Genomic DNA, 14852 nt, shown 5'->3' on the forward strand with positions numbered 1-14852 from the left:
GAGAGAGGACACACCCCTGGGGGGCGCCGGTGTTGGTGATTCGAATATCCGAGGTGACCTGTCCCATCCTTACCTGCTGACTTCTGTTGGTCAGGAAGCTGTAAATCCAATCGCAGAGGTCAGGTGGCACAGTAAGGTGAGACAATTTGGAGCAGAGGGTATGAGGGACGATGGTGTTAAACGCCGAACTGAAATCCACAAACAGCATCCGAGCATAGGTCCCAGGACGATCCAGATGTTGCAGCATATAGTGCAGTCCCAGGTTGACTGCATCGTCTACTGACCTATTTGCAGGGGATCCAGCAGGCTGCTGGTGAGCTTCTTGTTGTCTCTCACTTTATTTCTCCATCCCACTCTCACATTTGGCCGCTTGCACAGTTATGAGGTCCAATGAAAGCTTGAGCAACAGCATGCCATCTTCTATTTAGGCATGATGCAGTCTTCTGGACTCAACATTTAATATCATTTACTGTAACTCACTGTACGTTACATCTCACCATTTCCTTAGCAAGTCATTTGTCTGTGATACTAGTTCAAGCTTTTCTCTCTTCATTAGCATGAAGTTTCCTTTCTCCAACATTTCCCACAGCCTAGCACTTCACAAAACATTGTCATGTTATCACTCTCTAACTGCCACCATTAATTGACCATCAGTTATTACTTTTACCCATCTATCTTTTGTCCCATTCTTGATGCAATTTAGAACTCTTATTTTCAATTCAAAGGGCCTTCAAAGAGAAACATGAATGTTTCTCTTTCCTGACTGAAGTGTTTCCAACATTTTCTGTTTACATTACAAAGTAGTGGAGATTCAAAAATAAAATGCCTGTATAATTTTAAATATTAAAGTTTGGTATTCACACATTAAATTTTCAACACAATTGTATAAATTTAAAGATTGGCACCTTTGAAGTGGTGTGTTCAGTATCACGTTCAATAGCTGAATAACTCCCTCCACTACGTCGATTGTGGCATCTCGAATTAATCGTCGTAAAGTCAAGCCTGAGACAAAAGAAACCTCTTATTAAACACCTAATAGCCACACCTACTCATGATCACTTATTTTTTTTACACATTTTTGGACTTCTAGCCAAACAATAAAGGTCACACTAAAGATTTCAACTAGATGGTTAAATACATTTTAGGTAATTCATCCAAAGCAACTTTTAAAAGGACATGGGCTTATTTAGAAAACACTAATGCATTTTAATTAATAAAATTATGTACTTAAGCACATAATTGCTCAGATCCCACAATGTGGCTCTTCAAAGGATAAAAGTGTGAAAATATGGAATAGACAGCATGAGTAAGAACTGCAAACCTAATAGTTTGACCCAAGGAATAAGGGTAGAAACAGGGAGATTGCTATTTGCCCTCTGGTATAGCTGTACTTTGGAGCATTTTGTGCTGAGAAAGAAATGAAGGCTTGCAAGAACCTCTAATTAAATATGAAATGTCTCTAAAAACCACTGTGGAATATGTGATGAAGTATTGTAAAATTTATTTGATTCAATGATAACCTTGGAACACTAAAGGCAGGACTTATTGATACGATCATGGAAGAAGACATTGATTAACTTAACACATCTGGTGCAAAGACAAGGGGAAATGATTGAGACAACAAAATATTTCCGTTTTGCTTGACCCTGTATGTACATTAATGAGGTTAAGGAAACAAGAAGGAAACAAGTGCTTGAGCAGAACTGACTTAAGCATTTCTGAGCTGTTCTCTTGACATATCAATACTGTGCAATAAAGCTTCCCTCTACTACACCAGACTTCTTGATTTTATTTCGCTTCTACAAATATCAAAACAAAACTGTATTCAAATGAAACAACATACTCAAGGCTCCAACAAATGGACACCAAGATAAGATATTCGGAGAGTAATAAAGAGGCAAGCATTAACTAAGGAGTTCAAGCAGTAAAGACCTGAAGCTGAATAGGCAATTGCAGATTTGAACTAACTTATTTAGCAAATTTACGCTGTTTAGCATTAGTGAGCTGCAAGGATCCATATGTATGTATATCTGCAGTGTTTTGATAACACTTATCACATCCTTATCACATCGTCCAACAAGCAGGAACTCTGGACTTTTGAAGCATTTGTGATCTGAAATGGAGGTTTTGAAACCCAGGCAAATTACTTTTTGTGTATTTCACAGACAATGACAGAAGAGCACTAATTTGTCACATTCATTCATTCTTGAAAGGAAATTGTACTTGGAACAAAATTAGAATGCAAAATGTAGTTTTGTATAGGACAGATGTAGAGAAACATCTACCGTAGATGTCGGATTATAAGCCGCTACTTTTTTCCCATGCTTTGAACAGCATTGAACATAGCGGCTTATAATAAGGTGCGGCTAATAGAAAGTTTTTTCCCATGCCGCCAAAACATTTTGCCTCGTAACAGTAGACCAATAAAATTGATGAGTAGTTCACAGAGGTCCAATGAAATTGTACGATAAATCAAGCGCACTTCACAAATTATTGTAAATCAGCCATTTGTACTCACCCTCATCAACATGGAAAACACTCGAAGAAAAGCATATGATGCAGCTTTTAAGTTAAAGGCAATCAATCTGGCGGTTGAACAAGGAAATCGAGCTGCTGCGCGTAATCTTGGCATACATGAATCGATGGTGAGACGGTGGAGATTTAATTTGGGACTGCCGCTTCAGGTCAGGAATGGCTCACGTGATATTAGACAGCAGTACAAGGGAGGGAGGGAGCGAAACTGAGGATTCCGCTGCACCGAAACTACTAGCGATTCAGTAAACAAAAAAACAGTAAAACTCGTGTGTGAATGGTATCGGGCCAATAAGGACACAAGTGTCCGATGTTACCAAATACCGGTAGGTATAACAAAGTTTAGCCTTACCAAATATGTGTAGCGAGGGTTTGGTTTGGGGGAAAAAGGAGTATAAATAAGAGCAGAATGTAAGGGGAAGGCAAAACGCGTTCTGCAATAAAGCCACGCTGCACTGTAATCCGGTGTTGGTTGTCTCTCTTCCAAAACAAACACAGGGCAGAATTTGAAGCCCAACACGTGTAATATCTTTCTGTGTAAATATCTCATATTACAAGCGGCCGAAAATTCGGTGCGCCGAAAATCCGGTCCGCCGGAAATCCAGTGCACCGAAAATCCGGTCCGCCGGAAATCCAGTGCGCCGAAAATCCGTTCCGCCTGAAATTCGGTGCGGCCTAAAATCCGAAGCGGCCTGTATAATAAAAAAAATGATTTTATTTCTAAAATTAGAGCCAGCGGCTTTTAATCAGGTGCGCTCTGTAGTCCGGAATCTACGGTAATCGATATACTGTATTCAAGGACACTAAAATACAACCTGTATACATTTTTTGTTTATCAGAGTATCTCCCTGTTTTAATTGAGCATTGACAGCTTTAGCAAGGAACAGACACAGTACAGTACAGTAGAGTAGCGGTTAGAATAATGCTTTACAGCAACAGAGATCAGAAAGTTGGGATTCAATTCCCGCCGTTATCTGTAAGGAGTTTGAACTTTCTCCCCCTGACTAGGGATTTCCTCAGTGCTCCAGTTTTATTCCACATTCGAAAGTTGTACAGGTTGATAAGTAGTAGGCCTGAGGGCTGCCCCCAGCACATCTTGGGACTGTGTTGGTAGTTGACGCACATGACACATTTCATAATCTTTAATTATTTTTGCATACCAAATAAAAATTATAACTATTAAACAACAGTCACATTCGTGAGAAGATGGCGGCGCGACAGCAGGGCACAGCGGCCACTCCAGGAATGAATATCTGTTATCTGTAAGTAGGGGCCATGCACAATCCTGATTTGATGGAGACGGACGTGAGAAGTATGGAGGAACGTCTGGTGAAATTTCTGACATGCCTGTTTCGCTGCCGCTGCTACTGTGCGATCGAAAAATCTCCGGACAGGAAGGCCCCGAATCCTTGGCTTTGCCTGTTGCTTGGCGGCCGGGGCCGGGGTCAAAGCGCTCGGCAGAGATGGTGCTCAGTGTCGGAGGGCTGGTCGGAGGCTCGAAGTTTTCGGACGGACTCAGAGTTGGCTGTGGTCGGGTGCTTCCAGAGGCTGCATCGGGAAGTTTTGCCGCATTGGAGGTTCATGGCAGGCATGTGTTTTTCTTCCTTCTGCTGTCTGCGTGCAATGATGGGCTATCGGGGACTTTGAGTCTTTTTTTTTACCGTGCCCATGGTCTGCTCTTATCAAATTACAGTATTGCTTTGCACTGTTGTAGCTGTATGTTATAATTACCGTAGATTCCGGACTACAGAGCGCACCTGATTTTAAGCCGCTGGCACTAATTTTAGAAATAAAATCATTTTTTTAAATGTAAAGGCCGCACCGGATTTTAGGCCGCACCGGATTTTCGGCCGCAGGTGTCCCACGTTGTAATATGAGATATTTACACAGAAAGATATTACACGTGAGGATTTTTTTAACTTTTAATTAAATCCATATGGTAACAAAAACAAATACATATTGCAAATGCTTTTTTTCGAACCGTGCCCGTACGCGGCTACTTTTAAATATACGTTGCGTATACTTCTTTACTGAACAACATTCCAATATCTCCTAACGACTGGTAAAAAATATATATACTGCAGCCTACCAGGAAAAGTTATTGATACCTTTAACTTAAAAGCAGATTTCGCTCGGATCCAAAGCCGCTCGCGGAATCCGCTCCCCCCCTCCTTTCCGTTTCATCGCAAACGGCATTTAAAAGCAGATTTCGCTCGGATCCAAAGCCGCTCGCGGAATCCGCTCCCCCCTCCTTTCCGTTTCATCGCAAACGGCATTTAAAAGCAGATTTCGCTCGGATCCAAAGCCGCTCGCGGAATCCGCTCCCCCCTCCTTTCCGTTTCATCGCAAACGGCATTTTCCCACAAGACGCCGCGAAACCGGGTGTGACGTCATAGCATCCCGCGATGTAGTACAGAAAACAAATATAGTTTAAACTAAGTAGGGTAGGTAGCACAATGCTTCGAGTGTTTTCCATGTTGATGAGGGTGAGTACAAATGACTGATTTACAATAATTTAATTGTGAAAGTGCGCTTGATTTATCGTACAATTTCATTGGACCTCTGTGAACTACTCATCAATTTTATTGGTCTACTGTTACGAGGCAAAATGTTTACGAGGCGGCATGAAAAAAACCTTGCATTAGCCGCTTTGGATTATTGGCCGCAAAGTTCAAAGCTGTTCAAAATGTGGGAAAAAAGTAGCGGCTTAAAATCCGGAATCTACGGTATGTGGTTTTTGTCAGTTAGTCTTGGTCTGTCTTGTGTTTATGTGATATCATACTGGAGGAACACTGTATCATTTCTTAATGCATGCATTACTAAATGACAATAAACGAGGACTGAGTGTCCTCATAATCTAATCTAATCACATCTCTGCTCATGCATGTACTCACTACAGTTTTGGAAACGTCCAGATGGATAAATTTGTAAGCTTTTCAGTACCACTTGCCTTGACTCTTTGGGAACCAGTAATACACACTGGATAAATTAAGGATGCTCTTCTGAATTTCACTAGTGAGCTTCTGACAGTCCTACACAGAAAACACAGGTCAGTAGAATTTGATTACACGTCATCAATTGCAAAATTCATAATCTGAAGTTCAACCTTTACACTTACTTGTTCAGATGGCAAAGGAGGCTTTGAAAAGGCCAGACTGAGTTTTGTTGCTTCTTGAGATACTGCTTTGACACACTCACCTAGAAGAAAAATAAGGGTTATACAATTTTCCGTGAAAATACATAGTTGTACAAGTACAGGCTAATGAAAAGGTATGTAATTGTCCAAATATTTAAACTTTGCTTTATTAATAAAGTAGAACTGTGATTAATTCCTACTGTACTTCCTTTTACATACCAGCACCAACAACCACACAGCTCCACTCCTATGTTGTAGTAGTGTTTACAAATTTGTAAAGTTAAACAGTGGGAGACAATGCTACAACATCACCAAAAGATTTTGTGAATCAGCATTTGAATTCAGTAACAATTCACTTTCTATCCATTGAAAGCTATATTTTTCCCAAAATTTATACCACTTGAAGTTAAAATTAAATTCATAACACCTTTACATAGAACATAGAGAAGTACAGCACATTAATGGCCCTTCGGCCCACAATGTTGTGCCGACCTTCAAACCCTGCCTCCCATATAACCCCCCACCTTAAATTCCTCCATATACCTGTTTAGTAGTCTCTTAAACTTCACTAGTGTATCTGCCTCCACCACTGACTCAGGCAGTGCATTCCACGCACCAACCACTCTTTGAGTGAAAAACCTTCCTCTAATATCCCCCTTGAACTTCCCTCCCCTTACCTTAAAGCCACGTCCTCTTGTACTGAGCGGTGGTGACCTGGGGAAGAGGCGCTGGCTGTCCACTCTGTCTATTCCTCTTTATATCCTGTACACCTCTATCATGTCCCCTCTCATCCTCCTTCTCTCCAAAGAGTAAAGCCCTAGCTCCCTTAATCTCTTATCATAATCCATACTCTCTAAACCAGGCAGCATCCTGGTAAATCTCCTCTGTACCCTTTCCAATGCTTCCACATCCTTCCTATAGTGAGGCGACCAGAACTGGACACAGTACTCTAAGTGTGGCTTAATTAGAGTTTTATACAGCTGCATCATTACATCACGACTCTTAAACTCTATCCCTCAACTTATGAAAGCTAACACCCCAAAAGCTTTCTTAACTACCCTATCTACCTGTGAGGCAACTTTCAGGGATCTGTGGACATGTACTCCCAGATCTCTCTGCTCCTCCACACTACCAAGTATCCTGCCATTTACTTTGTACTCTGCCTTGGAGTTTGTCCTTCCAAAGTGTACCACCTCACACTTCTCCGGGTTGAACTCCATCTGCCACTTCTCAGCCCACTTCTACATCCTATCAATGTCTCTCTGCAATCTTCGACAATCCTCTACACTATCTACAACACCACCAACCTTTGTGTCGTCTGCAAACTTGCCAACCCACCCTTCTACCCCCACATCCAGGTTGTTAATAAAAATCACAAAAAGTAGAGGTCCCAGAACAGATCCTTGTGGGACACCACTAGTCACAACCCTCCAATCTGAATGTACTCCCTCCACCACGACCCTCTGCCTTCTACAGGCAAGCCAATTCTGAATCCACCTAGTCAAACTTCCCTGGATCCCGTGCCTTCTGACTTTCTGAATAAGCCTACCATGTGGAACCTTGTCAAATGCCTTACTAAAATCCATGTAGATCACATCCACTGCACTACCCTCATCTATATGCCTGGTCACCTCCTCAACGAACTCCATCAGGCTTGTATCTGCCCTTCACAAAGCCATGCTGACTGTCCCTGATCAGACCATGATTCACTAAATGCCCATAGATCCTATCTCTAAGAATCTTTTCCAACAGCTTTCCCACCACAGACGTAAGGCTCACTGGTCTGTAATTACATGGACTATCCCTACTACCTTTTTTGAACAAGGGGACAACATTCGCCTCCCTCCAAACTTCCAGTACCATTCCCGTGGACAACGAGGACATAAAGATCATAGCCCGAGGTTCAGCAATCTCTTCCCTTGCCTCGTGGAGCAGCCTGGGGAATATTCCGTCAGGCCCCAGGGACTTATCTGTCCTAATGTATTTTACCAACTCCAACACCTCCTCTCCCTTAATATTAACATGCTCCAGAACATCAACCTCACTCATATTGTCCTCACCGTCAATGTTATGAAATGTTCAGATTCTAAACAGGTAAGTGTACCGATGGACTTACTACGCAATTTAATCACAGTCAATTGACCTACCACAAATGCTGGGAATAGAAAGCTATCTAAATATCCCAGTGTAACAAAATTATAAAATAATAGTAGTGACAGCTGAAGCATGTACATCTAAAATGTTGAAAATCTATTTATATTAGGGACAAATAGCTAAAGTTATGAAGATAACACCAGTTAGTGTACTAGCGCTGTGTGTCTGTGTCTGTGTATGTTATATATGTCCTTTTTGGTGTAATTGGTAACTTGAACATTTATTCTCCACCATAATGAAGATGTCTTACCAATGGATAACTTGTTATATCATTCACAATCTCCTATTGTAACATTGACATTAAATATCAAACCTAGAGTTTTCCAGAAGAATTCCATGTCAAAATTCTCCAATTTCCATGATTCTCCTTCTGTAAAGAGAAAAGTTCATATTAACATGCCACTTTGGATTCACACAGTAGAAACAATAATGTAACACACTAAATGCCAATTATAAAAAAGGTTAACAAATACATTGCAACAAAGCTCTCTCTACCAGCCCCTACTAGAAGAGCACACATGTGAATCTATATCATCTTACAAGAGCTTCATGAACTCTTCCTCATCTTGCTCTTATATTCCACATTAGCATTTTGTGATACATGAACAATCTGTTCTCATATTTAGAATACAAAATGCGGAGAAGTTGTAAAAGTTTGATTGAAGTTCAGCAAAATGCCGGTTGCAAGAAATATTAGATCCAATTGGTTAATGCTTAGAAATCGGCAGAGTAGTATGAAGGATGACAAAAGTAAAGTTCTAGGATACTACTACCAGAACGTTGCCACTAACTGATCTAGAATCAAATCAAAAACAGTGTATGAACCAAGAGGTTTGTAGTCTGAGGAGGGCAGGATCAGTGGCATTCAAGATTAGTGATCCAGAAACATGCAAGAAGTCCAGTTATGACGTATGGGCAATAAAACAATTCCGATTGAGGCTAGAGATGGAATTGGATACATATCAACTCTGGCAGTGTTTGCAGGCCATTACTTCCTACAAAACAAAACCAAACATCATGAATGACTCCTCTCCCAGATGAGTTCAACACCTTTTATGCATGCTTTGTAAGAAGAGTAAAACTACACCTGTGTGAATCCCTGCAGCACCTGGTGATCCTGTGATCTCTGTCTCAGAGGCCAGAGTCAGAACATCTTTCAAGAGCGCGAGTCCTCACCAGGCATCAGGCCTGATGGTGTACCTGGTAGGGCACTGAAACCCTGTGCTGACCAACTGATGGATGGGAGTGTTCAAGAACATCTTCAATCCTTCACTAGGGAGAAGCACTGTCGACGTTTCGGGCCGAGACCCTTCGTCAGGACTAACTGAAAGGAAAGATAGTAAGAGATTTGAAAGTAGGAGGGGGAGGGGAAACGCGAAATGATAGGAGAAGACCGGAGTGGGTGGGGTGAAGCTGAGAGCCAGACAGGTGATTGGCAAAAGGGATACAGAGCTAGAGAAGGGAAAGGATCATGGAATGGGAGGCCTACGGAGAAAGAAAGGGGGAGGGGAGCACCAGAGGGAGATGGAGAACAGGCAGAGTAATGGGCAGAGAGAGAAAGGAAAAAAAGGGAGGGGGAAAAAAAACTAAATACATCAGGGATGGGGTAAGGAGGAGGGGCATTAATGGGTTTTCCACCTCCCTTTTTTTTCTCTCTCTGCCCATCACTCCTTGCTTGTTCTCCATCTCCCTCTGGTGCTCCCCTCCCCCTTTCTTTCTCCGTAGGCCTCCCGTCCCATGATCCTTTCCCTTCTCTAGCTCTGTATCCCTTTTGCCAATCACCTTTCCAGCTCTTAGCTTCATCCCACCCCCTCCGGTCTTTTCCTATCATTTCGCATTTCCCCCTCTCCCCACTACTTTCAAATCTCTTACTATCTTTCCTTTCGGTTAGTCCTGAAGAAGGGTCTCAGCCCGAAACGTCGACAGCACTTCTCCCTATAGATGCTGCCTGGCCTGCTGCGTTCCACCAGCATTTTGTGTGTGTTGCTTGAATTTCCAGCATCTGTAGATTTCCTTGTGTTTGCCAGTAGAATTCATGTTCTAAGTTGTTGGCCAGGATCACCATAGTTACGTTGTTTATGCAGAGTCAAGAAAGCGCAAGCTTTGATGAATTAAGAGTTGCATAATGAGTTTCCTAACCTAGCTCCACTGATGAACGGTCAACAGGAGTATCGTAAGTAAAGCAAGGAACTATAAACATGTCAATGTGACACTAGTGGTCAGTAAAATCCTTAAACACATTTAGGATGAATCAGAATCAGGTTTAATATCACTGGTATAAAGCATGAATATGCCGGCTGGTGGTGTAGTGGCATCAGCGCCGGACTTCGGAACGAAGGCTCCCGAGTTCGATTCCAGCCGGCTCCCTTGCACGCTTTCCATCCGTGCTGGGTTGAGCGTTGAGCTAGCAACTCGGCCTCGTAAAAATAAGAAAGCCTGCTAAAAAAGTGCAGTCCCAATGACTCCACTTGGAGCTAAGGGCTTTCTTCTTCTAATAGTATGAATATTTTTGTTTTGTGGCAGCATAGTGCAATACATAATAGAAACTATAAATTATGATTAAGAAATATTGTAAGTTTGATAAACCACCTCATTAAAAAGATTTGCAATGTAGAACAGTCTATGTTCGAAACCTTTCCCGATCATACTCCTCAATACTTCCTTGGCCACATTGACAACTGCATTAGTGCTGCTTCATGCTGAGCTCATCAATATCACCTCTAACTTCCACCCTGCCCATAAACTCACTTGGTCAATCTCTGACACCTCCCTCCCCTTTCTTGATCTCTCTCCACCTCTGAAGACAAACTAACAGCCGACATCTTTTATAAACCTACTAATTCCCAGAGTTATCTCAACTATACCTCTTCCCACTCTGTCTCCTGTAGAAATGCCATTCCTTTTTCAAGTGTCTTCGCCTCTGCCATGTTGCCAGGACATGGCTTTCCATTTCAGGACATCAGAAATGTCCTCCTCCTTTAAAGAATGGGGTTTCCCTCACTCTGCTATTGATGTTGCCCTCACCCACATCTCCTTCATTTCTCCTACATCTGCGCACACCCCATCTTCTTTCCAGCTTAATAGTGATCGAGTCCCTCTAATTCTTACTTGTGACCCCATCAGGCTGCACTTTTATCGTCCCCATCTTCCATCATCTCCAAAGGAATGCTACTACTAAACATATTGTTATCTCTCCCCTCCACTCCACTTTCTGTAGTCATCACTCCCTCAGTGATTCCCTTGTCCATTCACCCCTCCCCAGCACTTATCAAGTGGCCTAAGTGCTACACCTGCCAAATTCACCTCCATTCAGGACCCCAAACAGTCCTTCCAGCTACAGCAACACTTCACCTGTCAATCTACTGGAGTTGTCTATTGTGTCCGATATTCCCATTGCAGCCTCCTTTATACTGGTGAGACCTGTCGTAAATTGATGGGCCCTTTTGTCGAGCACCACCACACCATCCACCACAAGCAGGACTTCCCAGTGGCCAAACATTTTAATTCTGATTCCCATTCCTGTTCCAATGTGTCGGTCCATGGCCTCCTCTTGTGCCAAGATGAGGCCACCCTTTGGGTGGAGGAGCAACACCTAATGTTCCAACAAGGTATCCTGCAACCTGATGGCATGAATATTGATTTCTCTTTTCAGTAAACAAATTCCACTCCCCTCTCTCTATTCCCCACTCTGATCTCACCTGCCTATCATTTCCTCCTGGGTCCCTTCCTCCTTCCCTTTCTTCTATGGTCCACTCTCCTCTATCAGATTCTTTGTTCTCCAACCCTTGATCTTTCCACCCACCCAGCTTCACCTATCACCTTCCAACTTGCCTCTTACCTCTTTCCCCACTGTTTCATTCTGCAATCCTCCCCCTTCCTTCTTAGTACTGGAGAAGGGTCTCAGCCCAACGTTCCAACTGTTTATTCATTTCTATAAATGCTGCCGGACCCGCTGAGTTCCTCCAGCGTTTTGAGTGTTTTGTTAAAAAGCAGCAGTAAGTGCATCAACCTGAATAGGAAATTAGTTGAAATATAGAAAACTGAACTATGAGATCTTTTCCCATTGATAATTACTCGTAAGGTACTACAGATCACAAATGAACATCACAATGGCACCCAACCTTCATGGCTGACTTGCCATTCAATATGATTTGAACAGCTTAGGAGAATGGACAAAGAAGTGGCAGATGGAAACAGTGTAGGGAAGTATATGATCTTTCACTTTGGTAGAAGGAATATTTTCTAAATGGGGAGAATATTCAAAACTCAGAGGCACAAGGGGATTTGGGAGTCCTCGAGTAGGATTCCCTAAAGGTTAATTTGCAGTTGGAATTGGTGCTGAGGAAGATAAATGCCATGTTGGCATTCATATCGAGAGGACTACAAAAGAAAAGAATATGATGCTGAGGCTGCACTTGGAGCACTGCAAGCCATTTTTGGCCCCTTATCTAAGATGACGTGGCATAGGCAGATGTCTGAAGGAGTTTCATGAGAATGATCCCAGGCATTAAAGGGGTAAAACTGTGAAGAGCATTTGGTGGCTCTGGCCTATATTAGCTGGAGTTTAGAAAGGGAGGGGGGTTCTCAGTGAAACCTATTGAAAATTGAAAGGCCTAGATAGAATGATCTTGGAGAGATCATTGTTTCCAATAGCAGGAGTGTCTAGGACCCAGTTTCAGACTGCAAAAGGCACAGCCTCAGATTTCAAGTACATTCCTTTACAACAGAGACCAGGAGGAATTTCTTTATCCGCAGGGTGGTGAATCTGTGGAATTCAATGCTACAGACAGCTGTGGTGGCTGAGTTATTGGGTATATTTAAACCAGAGGTTGATAGGTTCTTGATTAGTAAGGGTGTCAAAGTTTACAGGGAGAAGGCAGGAGAATGGGATTAAGAGTACCACATTACATAATTCTGCTCCTGTTCTTATGATACAAAGATTGGTAGTGGTGTGGACAGCATAGAAGACTGGTATAAGATACAGTGGAATGTAGATCTGTTGCAGATGAGTATGATGAAATGGCAGATGAGAGTTTAATCTGGTAAGCTTGCCTTTATTAGTTAAAGAATGAAGTTCAAGACCCAAAGTTATGTTGCAGCTTTATTACTCTAGTTAGGCCATTTCTAGTGGGTTACCAGGATGGTCCTTGAATTAGAGGATGTGTGCTATAAGTGGGTGGACAAACTTAGGTTGTTTTCTCCAGAGCATTGAAGGCTGAGGAGAGATCTGATTGAGGGTTACGAGAGACATAAACCGGTATCACTTGTCCAGGACTGAAATATTTAATATAAGAGGACATGTATTTAAGGCAAGAGGAAGCAAGTTCAAAGGAGGCACGTGGACCAAGCTTTTTTTTAAACAGAGTGACAGGTGCCTGGAAAGCATTGCCTGAGATGGTGATAGAGGCAAAGATGATAAATATGTTTCAGTAGTTCTTAAATAAGTACATGAATGTACAGGAAGTGGAAATAGTGTATTAGTTTAGCTGAGTCATTGATTACAAGTTATCTTAATTCAGCACACCATCATAGGCTGAAGGGCTTATTCCAGTGTTGAACTGTACCATGTGATGTTGGGATGAGAGATGTCAGACTATCCAGAAAATCCTAAGTATTGCATAGACTGGCTGCAACAAATGAAGTGGGATGTTTTACACAATCAACTGACAGCTTCACATATACCTCAATCTAGAAATTCATCACGGGGATAATCCCGGTAATTGTGCTCTAATTCATTCAGGCTCCGGGAGACCACGGACCAACAAGGGAAGTAACGTGCCTTCCCTTCCTTCACCCAGCACTATCAGCACCCGCTCAGTCCTTCACTCTCACACGATGCCAGGCATCAGACACAATGCAGACAAATGGCCTTGCGCCCACCCACCCACCCAACCAACCGACCGACCGACCGTGCCCCGCAAGAGTCCAAGCAGCGGCACCGGGCTGCTGGCCGACGAGCTGACTGATGACCGAGAACTGCCACCCGACTCGCCCAGCAGTAACTGCCCACACTAACCTCGCAGCTGCGACACTACTTCCCGCAGGCCCTGCACCAGATTCCGCAGCGGCAGCCGCAGATCACCACCACACTGCAAGGCCTCGGCCTCGACCTCGGGCTCTATTCCCTCCTCCATCTTCAGCTTCCAAGCGGCCGCTGAGCACCGTTTCCTCGGGAGGCGGGGTTACGGAAGGGCCAATGACGGTGGGGCAGTGGTGGGCGGGGCTAAGAAAGGGCGGGGTCGCGGAAGGGCCAATGACGGTGGGGCGGTGGTGGGCGGGGTAACAAGGGATAACGCAATGATAAAGGCGGAGCAACCTACCCATCACCTCTCTCTGGTACTCGTTGCTCCTCCCTTTCTTCCATGGCAGCTATACTTGAATGTTCTCTACCTGTGACAGTAACAACTGCTTTCTTCTGTGTAACTTCTCATTTTGGTGCCTATTAACTTCAATGTCCCACACTTGTTCAAATGCTGCTTGTTGAAAGAGCGGTTACTTTTGTCTCATTCATGAAATTTAGCTCTGATCCTTGATGAGATCTAAGTGATCCTGGTGCAATTCAGCCTCGGCATTGTGAATAGGTTCATTGCCAATAAATGTTGTTTGACAGTATTGTCAATGAGACTTTGCTGATGATAGAAAGGAAACATCAGGACTGGGTGATGTTATCCTATTTGTCTCTTGTCAGAAGTTTTATCTGTTAGTTCAGTCTAAACAGTTGTCAGATTCATTCCAGAAACATTCAAACTCATGGTCTTCTCACAGTCATGCCATCTTCTCCCTGCAAGAGGTACAGCAAACTGAAGTACCACACCACCAGGTTCAAGAACTGCTACTTTTTTTGCAACCACCATTGCTTAAACCCTAACCCTACCTCAGCCATGGCGCATGCACGAGTATGGTCGTGGCTTCCATTGTGTCTTTTTGTTTTGTGCTCTCTAGCTTTTGCATATTTTATCTGTGATATAACTTATAGTCCATATGTTATCTGAACTCATCTGCCCGGGATGCTGCTGCGAGCAAATTTTTC

At 43.0% G+C, this 14852-nt stretch overlaps 1 protein-coding gene across 1 annotated transcript in view; it reads right to left on the reverse strand.

Moving 5' to 3' along the window:
• The window catches only part of ccndbp1 (cyclin D-type binding-protein 1), a 39709-nt gene extending 25695 nt beyond the window's left edge, over positions 1 to 14014 (reverse strand). The window contains exons 1-5 of the mRNA XM_073061610.1: positions 13839 to 14014; positions 8136 to 8192; positions 5651 to 5730; positions 5483 to 5564; positions 906 to 1002 (exon numbers count right to left, since the gene is read on the reverse strand). Coding sequence (XP_072917711.1) covers positions 906 to 1002; positions 5483 to 5564; positions 5651 to 5730; positions 8136 to 8192; positions 13839 to 13956 — 434 coding nt within the window. The 5' untranslated portion in view covers positions 13957 to 14014. The remainder of the gene's footprint in view (positions 1 to 905; positions 1003 to 5482; positions 5565 to 5650; positions 5731 to 8135; positions 8193 to 13838) is intronic.
• Positions 14015 to 14852: the final 838 nt, after the last annotated feature.

The sequence above is a fragment of the Hemitrygon akajei genome, chromosome 11 (assembly GCF_048418815.1).
Source record: "Hemitrygon akajei chromosome 11, sHemAka1.3, whole genome shotgun sequence".
NCBI lineage: Eukaryota > Metazoa > Chordata > Chondrichthyes > Myliobatiformes > Dasyatidae > Hemitrygon > Hemitrygon akajei.